The following is a 23,497-nucleotide window of genomic DNA, read 5'->3' on the forward strand; positions in this document are numbered from 1 at the left end:
GTGATACAAAACACAAGTAGTTAGGAGAGAGTGTGATAAGGAACAGTACTTAAAGAGTGGAAAGCAGCAGAATAATAAAACTGTAGGTAGATAAGAAACAGGGAGATGATGTTTGGTGGTGAGTGGGTAAAAGGGAGAGAGAGAAAAGTGCAGTGACAGAGATGACAATCAGATATAGGGGTGGATACAGAGAGTGATAAAAAGAATGTGGGAGGAAGGTAGTTAATGGCAGATATGAGAGAGTTCTAAAAATGATGTATCAGGTCAAAGAACCCCACACTCTCATCTTATTACCCAGTCCTCTATCATTTCTCTAACCATGGCACTATTCAGTTGTAATTTTATGAGAACAGCTCTCCACATTTCACCTTCCTTTCGTGCTGCAAGTTATCCCTCTGCCTGGAACCACTCCCCCTTGTCATCCAGCCTCATTCATGTTATCATCTTTTCTCACTTCCATGGGTTTCAGTGACATTCAGTGCTCAGTACTTCTTCATACAGCTGTCCTCATCCACATGGCATCATAGGATCGTACCAACACAGTCCTCTTTCTCACACACTATTTCTGATTTTTATAGTCTTCACATGTCCTCTGCATTCAGGGCCCACCTTTCACTACTATAAGTATTGCTGCTTGTATACAAGCAACATAAAATCTGCTTTCAGTCTGAGAGAGAGACAGGGTTTATTGCTCCTGCACAACAGCTCCATTTAAAATCTGCTTTTACTGTTAATCACTCTCCAATTCCACTGCACTTCTTGTGCCAAAGTCTGCAATGAATACATAGTAATTTTCTACATATCAAGCAGGGTGATATTTTCTTGAAGGAAGTAGAGTCCAGTTTGTTTCCTGTTTATTAAAACTCTTTGCTAAGTTAACTTTAAGGTCCTTCGATTCCAGGTTTTGCTTCCACACCTGAAGTTTAATTCTACTAGAGATCTCACAATAAGAAATTAAGTCATTGCTATCTAGCAGTTCCAAGGGGAAACTAGTCTTAAATTTTTGTTGTCTTGGAGAAGTTATGATGAACAGGCAGAGCTTGAGAACCAAACCCTAGTCAACTCCTACCTCCACACTAAATCAATTACTGTACTCATTGCCAACTCTCCTCTTAATGATAACACTCCTGTACATGGTATATATGAGTCTCCCACTCACTTCATCAATGACAACCAAACAAGAGTGAGGAACTGGTTTTCTCCAGGTCAGTGAATGCTAAATACAACGGTTAACTTTTAGCTAAATACTTATCCTATAGTTGTCTTGTTAGAAAGAAGGCATCGATAGTACTTCTTCCTATCACAAAACCAAACTGCATTTCATTTTGTCTAATTCTTTTCCTAATTAAATAAGACAATTCTTTCTGTAACTCTCATGACCTGGTTCGTAAATTTGAAACCTCTGTAATTATTTCTCTCTAAGGCATCTCTTTTACTCTTGTAACACTGCTACTTCAGTAGCTGGGTATGACACTTTCTTATACAATCTGATTAACTATATAAATGCCTGGGTATTTCAAGCATCTTATCAGTGATTCCAGATGGATCAGGTGTTTTCTTTGCCTTTGTATCTTCACTGTTTCATCTATCATACTGCTGTCAATTAGGTTAGCTAGTCTCTGTCAAATCCATTTTGGGAAGATCCTCCTTCTTCCATGCATTCTCAACATCTAATAGTCTTTCATAGTTACATCTTCCTTTTCAGCATCACTAAGTTCAAGTTTACCAATATAGAACATTGGCAAACCTCTTTCTACTTCTCCTTTTGCCATATAAAACCTGTCACCTAACTTCTCTATTATGCTGTGTATAATGTTTTACCGTTTCCATTTTCTCAATCTCCCCAAACCTGTCTTTTTGCTTTTATGGCTCTGTCTACCTCATTGTTTCACCATCACATCACTCTCAGTCTAGCCAGGATTTTGCACCAGCCAGATTTGGTTTGTAACTTACAGTAGGTTGTCCTATAGAAAATTCCAGTTGTCCTCAATGTTATACATCTCTATCTCCTCCAACTTTCTGTCAAATGCTTCAGCTTGAACTCCTGTAAATTTCTCACTGTTCATTGGATCTTCAAGCTCCATATCTTCCTTTACCAGACTGGTATGTGTCTCTGACTTCATTCTAGCTGTAAGTCTGAAGTCACTAACAACTAGCCAATGTTGAGGTTATGAATTCTTCATATTGACAACCAACTGTCTATATATTTTCTCGTGTGAATGTTATCAATCGGGGTTGTGTACCTACTAAATTGATAGGTGATTAGGTGGCTGGCTCTTAGTACTTTCTGTACATAAATCTTCCATTCCTGCTACAAACTAGAGGTTTCAATGAAATACAGCCCAATATAAACATTATAAAAATATATATAGCTGTTCCATGAATTTGGATGGCACTTGCTGATGCAATATAATGATTGCTGGTTTATACATTGTGAATGTGGGTTAGCTGTGATCATTCTTCCCCATATATTTATAAGATATTGATTTTCTGACTCAGAACTAAACATGCATTCCAGTAATCTCTGCAACTTGGAAGTAGCACAACTAACATTAGAAAAACAATATACCTGAGTACAAATGAGCAGACAAAAAAACTGAGTATAAGATGAATCAGGAAGTGTGTACAACAGAGAAGGCTACATGGGAATATAATGTGCATGGACGATAATTGCTGCATAAGAAAATGGGGAGCATTCCAAGTTAGTGGAATCTATGGAAGAAAGCCAGGTTGGGTCAGGGAAATCCCGAGAAGGACATTGCGGACAATCTGCAGTACTAAAAACAAGACCTGTCAAAGAACAGTTGAACTTACTGTGAACCAATGGTGATCCATGTGAACGGTGACTTGTAAAATATTTTCTATACAGGCTAGTAAACTGTGCAGCTAGTCCAAGACTGTAGCCACAAAACTCCAACAGAAGACATACTGTGTTCTTGAGTTGGAGTAAGTGATGTGGAGAAGAGCAAAGAAGATGAAAGAAGAGGGAGGCCAAGAAAAACACAGAATGAAGTAGTGAAAGCTGCATCTCATGGAGGAAATGTGAAAAAAAAAAACTGTACTGATCAGTAATATGCAGTCCTGCAGAAAACTCTGTCCACACATGGCAACACATACCCTAACTCAAGGGTAGTGTTAAGAGGATGTAATGTTTGTACCCTGCCAGGTCTACATTTGCTGCCACTTCACCATACATCTTGAGCCACACCCTGGCATCTACTTAATACTGAAGCCCCTTCTCACCTACCTTCTTATCACTCATAGCACTATATCTCTCATTTACCCCACCACCTATGCTAATCGTACCATCTTTATCACTTTGTCCACTTTTCAACAGACCTACTAAATACATTTTAACTTTCACTGTGCTATACTCTAACCAGCAAGCTCTCTCTTCTGAACCACTTCTATTGCCATGCTCTCTATGTCATCTGCCATATTGTCTCTGCTACATCAGAAAACTCACTGGTTCATAGTCACATGTGTCATTTTATGCTGATTGAGAAGCTCAGAAAGGAAGGTGTCAAAAGTCAATATGGTTGCTGGTGCCTATTTCACATGAAGTTGCGACTGGCCAGGAAAAGTTGAAATTAGTCAGATTTGTTGATCATGTGAGCAAAATTCCTACAAATCACAACATCAGTTGATTGCTGAATATTGTCACTACACAGGCAATGTTATTCATTTTCAGTCTTCCATCACTCCCCTTTCTACAGTCACCTATCTCTGCATTCTTCCATCGCACCCTTGTTCTTTCCAACCTCCCACCTTCTCATATTGTTCTTTCTTTCTCTTAGATGCATCTCCACAATTATTTGTGAAAACGTACACTCCCAAATCTATTGTGTATTCTCTAAACCTACATTCACCCTGCTCTCCCCTCTTCTGTAATATCTATCTCTGGCCTTTCTGTCAGCAATGTTCCCATTCCAAATTTACATTTCCTGTGTCCATAGCCCCATCACCAACACCCACCACAAGCAACAGTTTACACTGGAAAGTGGTTGGTTAAATGAGCAAAAAAAATTTAAGGTTCTGAACTGTCTCTAGATCTGCTTCACCAAGAACTATTTAAACTCTCTAATGTTTGTGCAGAAGAGACTGCACCCAGTGGCTGATATTAGGAAGCGGTTCCAGCCAAAGAAACCAACCCAAATGACATATACAAGCATCAGTCTTTGAGAGCTATAGCTCACAATGAGAGAATGCCTGGACCATGAAGACCCATTAGAAGTGGAGGTATGATGATGTATATGTGTGTGTGTGTGTGTTGGTGTGTGTATACACATAAAAAAAAAAGAAAGATGATGCAAATAAACAAATGAAACCACTTAGGCTAGATATATAAAATATACATATTGAGCATGGATCTCACCTGTTGACTACCTCTCTCTCTATATATATGTGTGTGTGTGTGTGTGCAAGTATTTATATGTGTGTACAAGGGGTGATGGAAAGTTCCTGACTTTAAGGGTATCACGAAAGGCCTGGTTGGAGGCCCAACCTTCTGAGTTCTTTTACAAGGCTTAGAAAAACTGAAGGATTGCTGCAATAAGTATGTGAATCTTAGACGGGAGCATGTTGAGTAAAATCATAATTAACTGATCCACCTGTATTTTCTTTTACCCAAAGCCAGGAGCTTTTCAGCACCCCTTCATATATGTGTGTGTATCATCAATTAATTTCCATTTTTCCATACTTACATGGGTCACATGGAATTTGTTAAGGCAGATTTTCTATAGCAGGATGCCCTTCCTGTCACCAATACTGAACTGTTTCCAACCAAGATAATATTCCCCTATGGCTAGCCAGACATGTTTTTCATGGAAGTCAGGAAACAAACAACACTGCTTGCATGACAGTGATGCTTGTTTACAACCATCAGTGATGTCAAGACAAGAGTGTGCACACTCACATATTCTCACTTTAGCACACTTACCCACCCACCTTTTCTGTTTTTCTATCCTGTTCTTTCATATTCACTTTACACTTTAATCTCACACCTGTCTCTCAAGATGAGCAAGCCATGTATCCACCTCTTCAGCAAGACACTTGCTCTTGTCTCTCTGCCACATTTGCTGAGTTGAGGGGTTTTGTCTTGCAAGTTACTTGGTGACCTCACTGGTATTAGTGTCAACATTACAAACATTATGAACATCATTCAGGTAGCTCTTGAATGTAATTAATCTCAATAGAAATTCAGTTAACCCTTTCGTTACTATATTTCTGACCAAAATACACCCCTTATGTGTTTCAATTAATTTCTAACATAATCATAAATTTAGTCTGGTTTCATTAAACAACTAACTTTTTTATTTATCAATATATTAACGTGAATTTTGGAAGATAATTTAATGAAATGTTCTCAACCAATTCTATACTATAATTTTTGTCACAAAGTGACTCTAATTGCAGGTAGAAACAGGTAAATTCAACGAAATATAAAATTATTAAAATTTTGTTCAAACATTGCTATAGAAAATGGGTTATTAGCTAATATTCAATTGGGTATACAACAAAATTTTACGACAGAATTTGTTATTCTGGGTAACTTTCTGATACCCATAATAATATTTATGGCAAAATAGTCTTAATTTCATTTAAGGTTATGGGAAACCACTAACTATCCTTTCTTTCGTTTTGTTTACATTTAGCGTAACGGTTCGTTTCCGCCGTAATGATTTCAAATAGGCTCATTCAAAAAAGTAAAAAGAAATAGTCTAAGGCTTTACTCTTCTGGGAAAGTCTGTGGCTTGGTCCAGTTTCTTCAGAAAAATCACCGAAAGAAACAGTTTTTAAATTTTCACTCCATTCAGGTGCCAATTCATTTTCTTTATCGCTGTCGGAGCTCTCGGATTCACTGTTTTCACTTTCGGAAAATGAAACATCAGATTCATTATCAAATACCACATGCTTTTTTTTTTTTCAGTCATAGAGTTAGATTTACGAAGGTCTTCAGTAGAAAATCCTTCGAATTCTGACTCGCTGCTTGATATAATGAAATTCGTATCCATTTTTTGTCAGAATTACAAATTTTGAAAACACAATAGGAACAAATTTCGGAAAAAAATCTCCCAAAATTCACGGAATTAAAATTACACTTCGATTTTTGTACAAAACTGTAGTTGAACTCTTTACCAAGTATAATACGTGTTTTCACGAATGTACTAAAGAGATTTGCTCTGATATTCTCATTTAAATATGAATAGGTAAATTCGGGCAGCTTTGGGCAGTTTGGTCACATTAACCAAAATTTTTTTCGGGTGGTTTGGTAACGAAAGGGTTAAACAGCATTTTAATATATGTATAATTTGGTATGATGAACTATTGTGTTTTATGTTGCTCATAATTCTCACAGAATAGTAATAATAGGTGTAACCAGTCTTATATTTAATTGACAGCTAGATAAAATACCAAGGACTATTTTGTGAATGACTTTTCACAGCTCCTGACACGAGTGTTCCTAATTCTTCTCAAGCAGCAATTTATTTCTGGTGCTGCTTGCTTAAGTTAAAGTGACTCTTTTACACTGTGTCATCTAAATTATCACTGGGTACTTTTGTTGAGACTAAGGCTAACAGAGAGTAGCAGATGCTGTCTTCATGACAGAAGGTGTTTATAAGTTTGTGTACACACACACACACCCCTCTCTCTCTTTCAGAGAAGCACTGAGCAGCTATACGCACACATACACACACGGCAGTAACTTCCACCTACCGAATTCAATCACAAAGCTCCGGTCGGCTTGAGGCTATAGTGGAAGACACCTACCCAAAGTGCCACGCAGTGGGACTGAACCCGAAACCATGTAAGAGAGAGAGAGAGAAAGAGAGATACAGGGTGTCACCATTTTATATCTTTAATTTCACACACACGCATTGTTTGCTTTTGCTTTTGTCAATTACACAGTATAAACAACATGCTGTACTGCCTGGCATTCACGTCTCAAGCTCCAATACGAACATTTCAGAGTGTTTGGTGTCAATCTGAGGACATGTACCGAGAGTGATAAAAATCAAGCAGCCAGTCAACCTCATAGTGTTTGGCGTGATCACTAGTGATGGCGATGTTATGCTTCCATTCATCTTCCCACATGGCTTCAGACTCAACACAGAGGCCTACATTAAGTGCCTGCCCTGGGTCAGGAGGGTGGCTGCTGAAAGACTATGTGTGGAAAAAGGACTCTGCACCATGCCACACAAGCAGGAGAATTTAGTCATCACTGTCAGACAATTTCTGTGACCATGTTACTCTAACATCTGGCCACCAAACTCGCCAGACTGCAACTCCATTATTATGTGCAGGGTGCAGTTGAGCAAGAGACCAACAAAATTCCTTTGCAACACCAAAGATGAACTGAAGGCAAGAATTATGGCAGCATCATTGAATAAATTTACTGTTTAGTATTTCAAGATATTTTTATGTAATTTTGGTAAATATATCTGTTAAAATAAGATGTCAGTGTTACTTTCATTTTTGTGCAATTTAGACTAAGGTTTATTCACTGCACCCTGTATATATATGTGTTCAGAAATGATTGATATGTGCAACACAGTCTTGAATTCTGTGCCTGATAACTAGAAGAACTAAAAAAAAGTTTTTTTTTTAATTAAAACGAAATAAACATAAAAGAAAACAGTTATATTGCACAATGCTCATACACTAGCTTAGTTGAAGAACCATACATTCCTTCTCAAAAGCTGCAAAAAAAAACAAAACAAAAAAAAAATCTCATCACACACACACAACCATCAAATCAATGCTGATTAGAAATTTCAAATGCAAGCTGAAAAGAATTTGACATACCTGTATCTATGTACAAATACACCCTTGAATATATAAGTCAGCATGTTTCTTATCTCTTCTTGGTTTTCTTCAAGCTGGAAAATTAATTTCAATACGAAAATATTTACAGTTCTATATTTAAGAGATGTGGAATTATGTACATTATTTATATTTGACAGATATTTGTCCTCATCTTGTTTATTGTTAACACGTTTTGGCTGATACACCCTCCAGTCTTCATCAGGTTTTCTTGGGGAAATTTTGAACCTGGGTTCTCATTCCTAAGGTATTTTTTGATGTTGTTATTATTATTATTAAGGTCACTGCCTGGAATCGAACTAGGAATCTTGGGGTTAGTAGCCTGCGCTCTTAACCACTACGCCATATGCCTGTGGGCATATGGTGTAGTTGTTAAATGCATTATTAATATTCATAATACTGCTTTGAAGCAAATCCCAGCATTCCTAAGTTAGTCAACTTTTATGGATATGACAAAACTGAATGCTCTTTTTATCTCTTCAGAAAATCCATACAAGACACACAACTGAGTAGTTGTAAACTATGAACTTCATAGAAACTAATATTAAAATTGGATGCATTCTTATCTATGTAATTTCCTAGTCATTCCACACACTGCTTGATTGTTCACTAATACTTAAACTTAAAAAGCAAACCACTTAGTTGACTTATGTTGTATAAAGCATCAAGTATTTGATTCTAAATATATCAATGGATGGTTAAATTAAAGTAAAATAACTTTGCTTAGCAAATAGCTGTGGATGTTACATTTTTATTTTTTATGTGTTCCAGACCAAAGGTTGCATCCATCCTGGGGCATCACCATTTTTTTCTTGTTAATTTTTTTTAGGCTTAACCCTCCAGCATTTAAACCAGCCATATTGAACCCAAATATGCTACCTGTTTTACATTCAAATCAGCCAGACCTATCTTTCAATGTCATTCTAAAAATACACAATCACATTATTGAAATTTCAAAGCTACAAGATAATACATGATTAATTAAAAACAATGTGAATGAAACAGCATTACATTTGACAGAATAATCCGAATAGTATAAAGGGTTAAATGCTTATCAGTATTATGAGAATAGACAGATACATACATCAGCAGACAAGACAGCAGATATTCAAATATGCTGACTTACACTGTAGAATTTCCATAGCTTACTGTATCAAAAGCTTTTATAATCAATGAAACTTAGTACAGGTCTGGTTGTACATTCATTGTCCTTGTCAATGATGTTTCATAGGTTGTGCGCAGCATTAACTGTTCTGTTACTCTCAAACCATTACTTTTTCTATTAGTGAGTACTCAATTCTGTTGAGTCCTTTCATATTACACCCTTATGTATTTCAATTAATATGTTAACCGTTACAGCCTGTTACTGAAACTTACCAATGACACCATGTATTTTTGGTCACACTGCATACTCTTTAATCACAAATAAATTTAATATTTTTACATTTTTACTATATTTCATAATTTTAATGTTTAGCACTCATGTTATTTAAATATCCTCAAAACCATGTCAAAGATACACAATGAAAATGTACCACCAGAGGTGCATATGTGAAGTTTATGTGAAGTTTGCAATGAACCACTGGTGGTACATGTAGCAGTTAACATGTTAAATACTGTAGATTTTGTAAAATAACTACTTCTTTATTGGTGTATGAGTGTGGTGTTTGGAATACTAAAGTTTTTAAATAAAACTGTAGCTGATGTTTAGTCATAAAATTACATTAATTACAAGTAAGTCTGTTTTATCATTTACTTGTTTCAGTCATTAGACTATGGCCATGCTGGGGCACTGCCTTCAAAAATTTTTAGGTGAATGGATCAACCCTAGTACTTATTCTATCAGTCTCTTTTGCTGAATTGCTAAGTTACTGGGATATAAACACACCAACACCACTTGTTAAGCAGTAGTGGGGGACAATAACACACACATATATACATATGTATATATGACAGGCATCATTCAGTTCCTGTCAACCAAATCCATTCACAAGCTTTGATTGGCTTGTGGTTATAGCAGAAGACACTTGCCCAAGGTGCTATGCAGTGAAATTGAACTCAGAACTATGTGGTTAGGAAGTAAGCTTCTTACCACTTATTTTTTGTTTAGATATTGTTTAGATATTGCTAGCATGGGTTGGACGGTTCAACTGGGGCTTCACAGACCCCAGTTGAACCGTCCAACCCATGCTAGCATGGAAAACGGACGCTAAACGATGATGATGATGATATTACAATATAGAGATTTTAGCTAGTTTACAACTGGAATATATAATAGAATTAGTGTAGTATAAGTGTGTACTTTACTAGAACTGCAAGTGAAGTTGCGTAAAAAAAAAAAGCATGTGCACCACCAAAGTAAAATACCAATTAAATTGAAGAAAACCACAATGAAATAATCTGGATTTGCATACATAATGAGGATGAAAACATTCACTAATAAAAGATACAGATAAGGAAATAATTTTATTCTCAAATGCAGGATAATGCTAATAATATAGCATGAACGGGATAAACTACCCATATTTTGCAGAAAAATCTCCTTATCTTTCAATACATCTCAATGCTTCTAAAGCAAACTTTGTTTGTTGACTTTCAAAGTAAGTTGAATTTAATTCATTAATAAAGTAATTTGTCACACATTTTACAAATAAATTTAAAATTTCAGGGACATAAGTTGGCATTAGGAAGGATACCCAGCTGTAAAATTGTCCTCAAAAAGCCTTATCCTATCTCTGCCAGCTTCTGTGCAATGAAAACCAGAAAATTAATTTAATTAATTTTCCAGTGATTCTTCTTTCTTTTTTTTTTTATGTTGGCGTTTTCAGCATAGACTTTTAGCTTGGCTTCTGTCTTAATGTTCTTGCTTGATGGGGCTGGGGTCATTCCAAGTTAGTGGTCACAGTTAGTGTTATCATGCATAGAGCTGACTGGGTCCACTAGTGCTCTCCATCGCTGGTGGTCTAGTGCCAACCCCACTACATCCTCATCAAGCCTCTGGAGATTTTCCCCAATCCTGTCAAGCACACAGCAGCTGCAGGCTGGAAGACTTTTGCATATCAATTTTCTTCTACTTACAGAGGAGCCTGAATTCAGAATTTCTGCTGATAGCTTTCTTCATCCTCCCTATAGTTTTATATATATCTAAATATATTTGCACCTTCATGAACTCCCTATTCACATACCTGAACAATTATCTACCATTCCATTTATATTCACATCCTTGTACCTTGAGAGTATGCCCTGGCACATTTCTTTCTCTCAAACTGGAATAACCATTCAACAGCAAGACACCTGTTTCTGTCTTTCTATAATGGTTTAACTCACATCACCTGGCATAAAACCACCATCTTCAACACCACACTCCCTCTCAGTTAAGGGATCTTTATCTTACAAGACCTCACCAATGCTGGTGCCACATAAAAAGCATCCAGTCCACTCTGTAAAGTAGTTGACATTAGGAAGGGCATCCAGCTGTAAAAACCATGTCAAAGCAGACAGTGGAGCTTGGCGCAATTCCCAGTTAACCAGTTCCTGTCAAACAATCCAACCCTTGCCAGCATGGAAGATGGACTTTAAATGATGATGATGATGATGATATATATAAATATATATATATATATATACACACACACACACACATACAAACACACGGACATCATGAATAGTCATCCTCAACTGCTTAGCAACTTCTGCTTGAAACTGCAGATGGTTGTATCACTTTGCAAATTGGTATATTGAAAAAGAAAAAAAAAGCTTACACAATACTACTCTTATTATACAGTAAATCAGATATCACCACCACTTGTCTATCAGCTCATTATCCCTACAGCTAATTACATATCCAGGCTTTTTTTTTTTAACTACACCATTACTTTTTTAATAAACAATCTGTTCTGGTTAGCAACAGGACAACATTTTTATCATTTTGAATGTTACCATCCATTAAGAACTATGTTTTTCCTGGCTGTAGAGTTAAGTCTAACTGTTGGGATGGAACTTTGCTTGTTGACTTCTAGCATATAATCTTTGTTTATATGTAGTAATGTTCTTCATATCTATATTATAATGGAGAAAGCCGCTCATTAATTAGGAATGTAACAGTTACTAAAAGAAAGCAATTATTAAAGGCTTAACCATTTGGAAATTTTATAAATTCACGTTCCAAGAAATTTCCTGTAATTTCAATTTCTGAAGATTATTAAATATTTGAACTACAAGTTTTTCGCAAATTTACATATTTGCTTCATTCACTGCAGAGTAGATTTTAATGTTTAATAAACTATATTATTCATTTTCCAACAGTCTCTCACTCTCTCTCTCGCCTCTATTTTTATTAATGATAATTTAATATATATTCATTTCAAGTTTTAATTCACTATTTGCAATACCCACAGTTTATCCTATATATGTAACGTAAAAAAATTATTTATTGAATGAATGCTATAAGACAAAATAGCTGTATAACTTTGAAGCTTATGATATGAAGCACAATTTCAAGAATAATATCAGTTACTGGAGTTTGTTAAATGAATATTTTTTAATATACCGTTATAATTAAAAAAAAAAAAAAAAAATTAAGTGATTTTGTTGCAATAGCTGTTTGGAACTCTATAAGCCTTACAATAATAACTATGTGATCACTGCTATTTCTAGCACGCTAAACGTATTTGGGTTGTTTAAATTTGAGATATATTACAACTACTATAAATTACTGAAAGAAATATTTACTAAGCAAGTGAAATTTTTTATAAATTGAAGTTTCCAGGAAAATTTACTTTCTGAACTTCCTTTTATTTTGAATACTTCAACTTCACAAATTCAAATATTCTGTACAGGAGAGTTTTTAACAAGCTTTTATAGGTTTGACTCTCTGGAAAATTTTTATAAATTCTTCTGTTAATATATATTGATAAAAAGGCAGTTTCGAAGCGTCTGTTATTATTTTAATATTACAAATTTAAATATTTGTTGCCAAGCTTTACATTCACTGCAGAGTAGGTTTTAACATTTGATAAACAATATTAATATGTTCTGGCGAAATTTTTCATTTTCATTTGCAACACAGTCTCTTACTCTCTCTCTCTCTCTCTCTCTCTCTCTCTCTCTCTCTCTCTCTCCTACCTCTAATTGTTTTCATTAATAATAATGTGATTCTTTCATTTCAGGTTTTATTTCATTATTTCACATGAGGAAATCAGGTATTTTGTTGACTTAAATTTGCTGTGTGAATGCCCTCAATTTATTATTTAAACACACTGGAAAAAATATATTGTACAACTTATTAAAACTTACTGAAGCTTCAAACTCATGTGACTTATTCCCTTTCCATCATTATCTAAGAATTATCAAGTGAATTTGTTGCTATGGCTATTTGATACGCTATAGGTATTAAAATATCCCTATGTGATCACTGCTATTTTTTTACACACTAAACATATAGTTGGGCTACCTTGATGCTTGCTTTAAAAAGAGAGATTATTACTGTGATAAAAAAATGTGATAAAATATTAAGCAAGTGAGCACTATTCATCATCATCATCATCATTTAGCGTCCGTTTTCCATGCTAGCATGGGTTGGGCGGTTTAACTGGGGTCTGTGAAGCCGGAAGGCTTCATCAGGCCCAGTCAGATTTGGCAGTGTTTCTACGGCTGGATGCCCTTCCTAACGCCAACCACTCCGCGAGTGTAGTGGGTGTTTTTTACGTGCCACCTGCACAGGTGCCAGACAGAGCTGGCACAACGGCCACGAACGGATGGTGCTTTTACGTGTCACCGGCACGGGGCCAGCCGAGGCTGGCAACGAACATGAGCGGATGGTGCTTTTACGTGCCACCGACACGGGGCCAGACAGAGCTGGCAAGAAATAATTAGACGTAAAATATCATAAAAATTATTAGAATTGGGAATCAAATGTGGAAATATTATCAAGTGGCTAGCAGAAAATTGCTCAGAGTGTGGTCTTTCTGCTAGTATAGACAAATGGATATTTGATTCCATGGATTATGTAGTTAGAAATAGTAAACTTTGCCAAACTATGAGTTGACTCTTATTAATAAGCTCCTTATTCCTGTACTTGTAATTGCAAAGCAGATAAAAAAAAATTAATTTGCCTCTTGTCTTTGTATGTAATCACTAGCAAATTTCTTTTCTACCATTTGATTATACTATTTCTTTGTTAAGATTTTTCATTTTTGATATCCAATAAGTCCTTTGGCTATTTGGAAAGACTGTGGTACACATTCAAACTGCCTTAGTTTCTAAATCTGCTGCAGGCTTAACCAAACTGAAAAAACAGTTAAAAAAATATATGGGCTTGGTTATGGTAAAGAAGCGAAAATTCCTAAACTATATCATACCATAGGGTGTGCTTACTTGCATCACTGTTTTTCTTCTCCATATAACAATGAAAACTAAGCATTATCCTATGTTCACCTCACAAATTTTGATATACATTTTGGCTGGCATATATTGCTGGAGACACATCAAGTTTTTACACATCACTTTGTCAATGAACAGTTTTTTCTCATCATCATCAAAGTTCCACTTCCCATGCTGGCATGGAGTAGATGGTTTGATGGGAGGTGGTAAGCCAGAAGGCTGTGCCAAGCTCTACCATTAGCTTAGGCATAGTTTCTACAGCTGTATGACCTTCCTAATGCCAATCATTTTACAAAATGTACTGGGTGTCTTCTATGTGGTACCAGCACCAGCGAGGTCATACTTTTTTTCTGGCTGGAATTAAAATTTCAATGTATAGGATGGGTCTTTTTAATTGATCAATTTCAAGTCATTGTCAAGATTGTGATTGGATCATTGTGATTGAATCCAGTTTCAAAGTGAAACAGTTTTTTTTTTTCTTTGTTTCGATTCACTGAAGACTCATCGTCATCAGCTTCAACTGACTTTTTTAACCATTTATCCATAACATGAAGGACTGAGTAAATACGAAAATATCGAATTTAGAAGGACAGATAATTTCGACTTACCGAGAGATTTGACAGAATTAAAATACAACATTTGGGATCATGCAAACTTCTACAATTAATGATAAATGTCATTTCAATCAATGTGATGCTATTTAAACTGTTTATCTGATAGATTCTATTGATCTATTAACCGTCTAGCTGCTGTCTATTCCAATCATTTCATTGGCTAATTGATAGCCTCAATAATTTATAAACTTACTAGTGAAATCCATAATGTCTTATTTATTTAAATTTTTTGCTATTTAAATGTGAAACAAAACGTTTTATAACTGTTTCAACGTCTCTATACCCTATCAGTAAATACTAACACTAATACAAAACCTTGAAGTAGCAACTGTTATCGGCTCGATCAGTGTTATACTTCGCCTAGTTAAAGTTCTCTATAAATAGGTAAAAATAGACCTTTCCTTTTTACGATTACGTACGAATAAATAATTTGAGAAAATGACAACCTCTGATTTGTTAAGTTCGTGAAAAAGCCTACTGCTTGATAAAACAACAAGTCTGGTATTGAAAACATAAGTCTTGAACTATCTCAATAGACAGCAGTTAATCAAAGATAATGCGTAATTTTATAACTTTTTGCGACCCACTAAGATTCCGTTTGTGACCCATCTGTGGGTCGCGACTCATAGTTTGGGAACCACTGTGTTACAGCATAATCTTGGGCCCAGTGAAAACAAGTTACACATTTGACTGGAAGCTATCTCTCAAACATGGGTCTGCCAGAATGAACTGAAATATTGTTGTGGAAGGATTCCGACCACCCGTCAAGTGACTAAAAGCAGACTGCCTCATTGTTATAAATTAAAGAGCTGTGAGCAATTGACAGTTCGGGTTTGTAAACAGTTCAGAGATAGAAGTGACTGAGAGCGTTGAGTATAGTAGTGCATTATGTAGATACTTTCTTTCCTCACTGCTTCTATATATTATATATCCAATACAAGGATATAAAAGTGATGACAAGTTGTTTGGAGCTTGCGCTGAACATTAAAATTTTTTTTTTCTTGATATGAAACCAAAGAAAAAATCATTTAGCACAGAGAACTTATTGGCCTCCAAGGTGCAGTTGCAACAGTAGCAGCAGCAACAACAACAACAACAAAACCAACAGTTGTTGGAATTAATGTTGAAGAAGTCTGAAAATACTTCAGGTTTGTACTCACCAGACAGCATAGCAAACTCAATTGAAGAATTCAGCTATACTCCATATTGTGTATATTTTCATAGATTAGAAGAAATCTCCAAAGAAGAGTGTAAAAATTGTTTTTTTCCCTATTTTTTCTATATGTATCAACCTGCAAAACTTTAACTGTGGAAGACAATGTGACCCCACTGTCACTATTGAGGACAGTTAAAGGTGAAGAAGTTAAATTTGTTACTGTACGATGGACTAAAACCACAGCTTTCAATACTGGGAAAGTGTAGGGAACGCCATCGAAAAGAATGTAAAAGTTAGTCTGACAAGGAAAATGTATGACTACTTTTAAGAAAGAAATCTCCATGGAAATATTGTATGACATTTTTGAGGTATCAACACCCAAACAATTTGAAACTACACATTCTAGCACCAGAAAACAGAAAAGAACGGAAACACTGGAACTGAACTCTAAGTGTTAAAACTCTGAGCGGAGTTCAATTCTCAAAAGGGGAGAGGTGAGGGGAAACTAATTCTAAAAAGGAGAAATGTTGTAAAAGGATTCCGACCACCACTCAAGTGACTAAAGGTGGACTGTCTCATTACTTGCCCGTGGCACGTAAAAAGCACCCACTACACTCTCGGAGTGGTTGGCATTAGGAAGGGCATCCAGCTGTAGAAACTGCCAAATCAAGATTGGAGCCTGGTGCAGCCATCTGGTTTGCCAGCCCTCAGTCAAAATCGTCCAACCCATGCTAGCATGGAAAGCGGACGTTAAACGATGATGATGATAAGCAATTGACAGTTCAGGTTGGTAAGCAGTTCACTGTGAGCCATGGTTGAGAGTGTAGAGTCTTGTGTAATATTAATTTTGTAGTGTAAATACTTTCTTTTCCTCCTGCTTTGTTATATTACATATCCAATACATGGACATAAAAGTTATTTAACAGCAAGCCTCAGTGCAGGTCTTATCATTGGTATGCATAAATACAAGTGATAACTTGGCAGAGTTTACCCATAGAAAATTGTAACAGGAACTGTGTATAAATTTAGAGGTATAAACTCATTAATAGCCATTAATATTGAAGTTTTCATTATACATAGCAAATGTAAATTGAATGCATTATTTTCAGGTGACAGAGGTGAAAGAGAAATTATCAAACGGTTTCATTTTGTAAAGATAGGAAAGCTGAAAATACCTCTTGTCGTTTGGTCATTAACAGGTCAAGTCTTTCAGTAGCTCGCTTGTTCTGATTTTTTTGTCTTTCAGATTCATACTGACGTTGTGTGTTGTCAAGATTAATGCTGAGATTTAAAGCAACATCTACCAACGCTGTCATTAATTTCATGGCTACAAAAAGAATATGGTTTTGGTTTGAAGTTAAAAACAAATGGAATCTTTTTACAATTCTAATTCTTCAGTAGTTCATTCAGTCAGCTTAATATATTATTAATGCTTCATGAACATGAGTAGAAATGGAATTCTTAAAAATGTGAATTTTGTGGTATATAAATTTGGTTTATGAGTACATTTGAAGTGAGAAATACATGACACAGTCATCATACAAGAGCTATTTTAACCATCCAAAATTAGACAAAACTATTAACTTAAAATTTTTATTTTTAGGTGTTAAAAAAAAATGACAAGTGAATTTAATACATTTTATATGCTTTTTTATAACTAAGAAATTTAAAATGTAAAATAACCCAAACCTGAAGAAAGTACAATAGGTGATTTTATTGCAAAAGGCAGTAGAAAAAATTCCAACAATATAACAGGCAATGAAGATGACGTGAAAGAAATAAACAAGCTGACTAATCAGTTTTGTCAAAGAAACAATTCAGACGTCAACAACACTCTATTCTAGTATCTTTAGAAAAATTATATATAAGTAGGTGTCACTATGAATTTTTGAAAATATTTAAATTTAACTCCTATTGTATTTTTTCTTGTGAAAGTTGGATGAATATTTTAGGAAATATGACAATCTGAATGGTCAACGAATTGGTCAAAATATTGCCTAACTGGTCTAAATGAATGAATAGCTATATTTGTGGTGTCATATCTTTGAACCTGAAGTAATAATCATCTGCAAATTATACAAATTAATAGTGTCCTGCTGTTATTTCAAAGAAACCTTTCTCTCCATCAGGTGTCATAATATTTGCTTTTGTGTCTTCATAAAGCTTTGCTATTGCATTGAGAAGATTTGGAAGTATGTTATAAGCTTTCAGGATTTTGAGCATCTTGCCTGTGGGTGCAATCAAAAGCCTTCTTGAAATCAACACACAGGACAACAGCTTTTCTATTGTATGCTTTGACCTCTTCGATTAACCTTCTCAGAATCAGAATGTGCATTGCTGTGGATCTACCTGGTCAAAATCCATTCTGATTTTATTGTAGATGTTTAGTGATGATTGGTTGTAATCAGTTAAGGATCATTTTGTCGATGAATTTGACTACTATTATTGAAGAGAATGCAATGCCTCTATAGCTCTTTATATTGCTGGTATCTGATTTGGGAATAGGGAGCAGGTCTAACTCTGATAATTGTTCTTATTCAGTTTGTTTGCAAAGTATAGCACAATTTCATCAAAATTGCATCTTTTCAATGCCAAATTTGTTGCATTGTCAGTTGGAAATCATCATCATCATTATTTTAACAGCTAAAACAAAGAAAAGCACATATGGTAGGTATAAAGTGTGAGGAATTTTCAATAACTTTATAATACAGCAATGAAATCTATTTTACTTTACCTGCTAGTGTACTTGTATGTCTGAAAGCTCGCACTTGAGAATCAGTAAGACCAGTTAACAGGGAAATAACATTATCCATCATATATTGATCATATATAATGCTGTACTGACACTGACGAACTAATGTCTGAACAAATTCACAATAGTTTGTTTTAAACTTTTTCCACTGTGGTCCCGTCATAATCAACGGGTAATCTCCACTTTCCTGCAATAAAAAATTTTCTTAATTTAAAATCATGATTGTATCAAGAAAAAAATGGCTGTTGTAGTATGATACTACATAGTAGTAATTAGCAAATAAATTATTAAAACTTTCACATTCACACTTGTTTAGAATTCGTAATTGTAAAGAACAAAGAAAAAATGGAATCTAGATTCTTCCTCCTCCATTGCTAACTTGGTCGCCTAAGTAACAGAAGCCATTTACTACTTCTAATGATCCCACTGAGCATTTGAGGAAGTCTATTGTCTGCACATTTGCCTCAAACAAAGACTATATTCCCTGTTAATCTTCTTGTGATACTGCTTATGTGTCCAAAGTTTGCACTGGGTACAAGGTATGGAGTGTCTGCCAACACCATATTGAGCAGGGCCATCTCCTTGAAGGGACTTGTGATTTGTTTGTTTTCCTACTTATTAGGACTTGCCTAGAAATTTTGTGTATTGTACATAGAAGGATGACAAATCTGTATGATATAACTTCTCTCAAGTTTGTTGGGTTTTAGAATTAAGAATTTGGTCAGCTTTCAGAATTTGATAACTTGACAGTATTGGTACAAGTAGTTCTAGATATTACTGAGTGCAGGAATTCCTTCAAGTCTTTAGTTGTGTAGTGAGACATGTTAGCACTATTTTGTTGTGGTGGCATAGCACAGTTGTGTTTTGCCCATTTCATCCATTTACTTCTGGCTGCGGATGACACACATGACAACTTCTGCCCAAGACAAAAACACCTCATTGAAATTATTCTTAGTTTTTTTTTACTCTAATAATTGCACAGCTATCAACAGAAACAAAAAGTATAAGTCAAACAACTGATATATTGCAATTGAAACAATATAACTGGAAGAGCATATATGGTTGCTATGTAGTAAACAAAACTGAACGAAACTCAATTAGACTGAACCTCTCAGTTGCTGCACTCACTATCTGTTGATGCTGAAAGTTATAACCCAAAAGATATGTTGAATTTCAAATCTGTTCACTCCATGGTAATGTGCAAATCTGTACAATACAATGACAAAATAAACTGATGACACACTATCTTAACTTTGCTCTTCTAATTTAACTTTTGGGTTATAACTAGTGCCTTGATTATGATCTTTCTATGTGTAGAATTTCAACCACTGAATTATGACATCTATTCATCAACAAGCCTTACTTACTTATATTACAACACAGTCATTTATATCCCATGCATAAATTTCTAGTTAGGTTCTTCAATGATTTGAACTGATAAAACACATTTTTAAGTTAACTTTAGAAAAAAGTTGGATGCCACCATAACACTAAGACTAGCAGATGAACAACTAATTTAGTTTACTCAAGTGAAATAGGAAATTTTAGACTATGAAAGAAAATTTTATCACTTCATATTTGCGAAAAAAGAATATGCATATATATTTACCTCATCAAATTCTTCAGTCATTTTCCTGATAATTTCAGCATGTTCCATATTAGAATACATGTAAGGTGTAATCTTACCCTTACAGCCAGAACATTGTATAAAGAACTGAATGAGTTCAAGTAAAGCTGCATCGCGGTCGTTTTTGTAGGCTTCAATCCAATCATCTATAAGAGACTGAAAATAAAAGGTAAATGTTGAAATATGACTGTTGCAGTAAAAATGGTACACTCCTTCCCATGTGACAAAGTGGTATGAACCAGTCACTATTAAGCCAGACAGTCAATCATTGTAGGAGGCCAGTAGTAGTAGAGTCATTGTACAAGTTCAAGGTTGGAGTCAATGCCAGTTACGTGATATATATGAGTTCGAGTTACCGTCAAGGTAGACTTTTCAAAGTCATTGTCTTGCAGAGCTATCAGCAATAGCACAACAGATGAGTCAAAGATAATCAGACACGAAATACCACCACATGTTAGAGGCAATGAGAATATTACAGTGCTGACAACAACATATAAGTGGACGAGGGTCCACATTATAACAGTGACGACAAGGATATAAACATTTCACACAGACGGTGTTGAAACAAAGAAAAGTTTTTCGCGAAAAAATTAACAATTCATGCAGATGATGTTGAAAAATTTTCACATAGAGAAATTAACAACTTAACATAAGAGGAACAAACATTTTTGTTGTATATATTTTACAAAAAAATTTGTAAAATTATAGAAAATTTGTAAGAGGGTTTAGTTGAGTTGCAAAAACAGCAACAACAACAGCTCAAAGAACAGCAACAAATGCTACAACTAATGAAGTTGGTAACACAACTGGAAAGTATGTTTTTGCCAGACAATGTAGCAAATTCAATAAATGAATTTAAGTATGACTGGAAGAAGGAATCACTTTCAAGGCAGATTACTAAAGATTTGAACAAATTTTCGAAAAAGAATACCAAGAAATGAAAACGTGTCTGATTCTGAGGAAACTGGCGACAATAGAGCATGAGAAATACTGTAACTTTATATTGCCTAAAATATTTCTGACATAAATTTCAGTGAGACAATTGACATTTTATGTAGGATGTTTAGCAAACAACATCATTGTTCAACACAAGCTGAGAAAAGTGATGACAAAGACATTACCACATATGCAGGTAGAGTGAAGAGAGTGAGAGAGATTCAACCCTTTTGTTACCAAACCACCCAAAGCCACATGAAAAAAATTTTGGTTCATATGACCAAGATGCCCAAATCCACCCATAATCACATATTCATATTTAAATGAGAATGTCAGAGCAAATCTCATTAGTACATTTTTGAAAACACGTGATTGCACTGCATAAACAACTGAGCTACAATTCTTGACATTGATCGATGCATTTCTTAAATTCTCTGAATTTTGGGAGATTTTTTTCCAAATTTTTTCCTGTTGCTTTTTGGAAGTTGGTAATTCTGACAAAAAATGGATACCAGTCTCATTCTGTCAAGGATTTTCCACAGAAGATCTCGAGAAATCTAAATCTATAACTGAAAAAAAAAAGCATGTAGTATTTGATAATGAATCCGATGTTTCATTTTCCAAAAGTGAATGTGATGAATCCAAGAACTCCAATGACACCGATAAAGAAAATGAATTGGCACCTGAATGGAGTAAAAATTTAAAAACTGTTTCTTTCAGTGATTTTTGTGAAGAAACTGGACCAAGTCACAGTCTTTCCCAGGAGAGCAAAGCTTTAGACTATTTCCTTTTACTTTTTCCTCTTAGCTTGTTTGAAATAATTACAGCAGAAATAAACTGTTACGCTGAAAGTACACAAAACAAAAGGATAGTTTGTGGTTTCCCACAAGCTTAAACGAGATTAGAGAAAATTTTGCTATAAATATTATTATGGGCATTAGAAAGCTACCCAGAATTACAAATTACTGGAGTAGCAATGAACCCTTTGGAGTTGAATATGTCTCAAGTATAATGATGAGGACACGGTTTCTAAAACTGACACAATATTTACATGTGAGAGACACGAGTAGTACACCAGTATGTGGAGAACCAGACTTTGATCCCTTATTTAAAATAAGACTCCTCATTGACTGTGTTCAAAACACATATAAAATAGTTTACAAACCAGGGAGAAATCTATCCATTGATGAGGGTAAGGTGGGCTATAAAGGCCGGGTGCGTTTTTAACAATATATGCCAGGAAATCCCACAAAATGGGGGATCAAAATTTGGAAGTTTTGCAAATTGAATACTGGGTGTTGCTCTGGATTTGAATTTTATACAGGCAAAAGAGACAATTATGTATGTTAGCATGGACTAGAGTATGATATGGTCTGGAATTTATTACTTCCATACCATAACCAGAGCCGTATATTATTTTTTGACCAGTTTTCTAGTTCAGTCAAACTTGCAGAGAATTTAGATACTGGGGCAACACATACATGTGCTACAGTGATCACTAGTAGAAAAGGACTGCTGTTGGATATAAAAAAAAAGCAAAATTGAAAAGAAAAAAGGAAAGGAAATTTGCTAGCGACCACATACAGAGATAAGAGGTAGATCAATCTTTTACCTGTGCACAGCCATATGTAGATGAAAATGGCACCCTATTTGTGAAACTCAATTATAACAGGTACATGGGTGGTGTAGATCGGCTGAATCAGATGATGTCTTATTATCCAGTTGGCAAAATGGGGAATAAATGATGGCAATACCTGGGTTGGTATATAGTAAATATGAATATTATTAATGCGTTTATACTATACACCAAATCGGGACCGGCTCGAAAGTGATATGGCAATGTTCAGTTACGAGTAGATATAGCAACACAATCGAGAGCTGGTTATTCCGGAAAAAAAAAAAAAACTGTAGGGAGGAAAAACAAAAGCCTGCCAAAGGGATATCCCTCTGAATTCAGCCGATTTCAATAAATTAGAAAAATATCGAGTGTCACAAAAAATAGTGTCATGAATGCCTTCATCAAAAAAGGAAAGCTCCTAGTGGAGGGTCTGTTGAAACTACTTTCCAATGTGCATTCTGCAAGGTTGCATTATGTAGAGTAGAGTGCTTTAGAAGTTTCCATGATAGGAATATTATTTGATTTGTATATGTGTGATTTAATTTTATAAATATTTTCAAATTTACTTTGTTTTTATTTTTCTTTGTGT

General features: G+C 35.1%; 1 protein-coding gene and 1 non-coding gene across 4 annotated transcripts in view; both read right to left on the minus strand.

The window, feature by feature from the left end:
* Positions 1 to 23,497, minus strand: part of LOC115221988 (cohesin subunit SA-1) — a 127,415-nt gene that overhangs the window by 91,219 nt on the left and 12,699 nt on the right. For all 3 annotated transcript variants that reach the window (XM_029792094.2, XM_029792092.2, XM_029792093.2), the window contains exons 5-8: positions 20,337 to 20,510; positions 18,710 to 18,914; positions 17,151 to 17,302; positions 7,807 to 7,880 (exon numbers count right to left, since the gene is read on the minus strand). In XM_029792094.2, the coding sequence (XP_029647954.1) occupies positions 7,807 to 7,880; positions 17,151 to 17,302; positions 18,710 to 18,914; positions 20,337 to 20,510 (605 nt within the window). The remainder of the gene's footprint in view (positions 1 to 7,806; positions 7,881 to 17,150; positions 17,303 to 18,709; positions 18,915 to 20,336; positions 20,511 to 23,497) is intronic.
* Positions 16,100 to 16,253, minus strand: LOC115222429. The gene has a single exon (XR_003882717.1). It is a non-coding gene; the product is annotated as a small nucleolar RNA SNORA79 (small nucleolar RNA).

The sequence above is a fragment of the Octopus sinensis genome, linkage group LG19 (genome assembly GCF_006345805.1).
Source record: "Octopus sinensis linkage group LG19, ASM634580v1, whole genome shotgun sequence".
Taxonomy (NCBI): domain Eukaryota; kingdom Metazoa; phylum Mollusca; class Cephalopoda; order Octopoda; family Octopodidae; genus Octopus; species Octopus sinensis.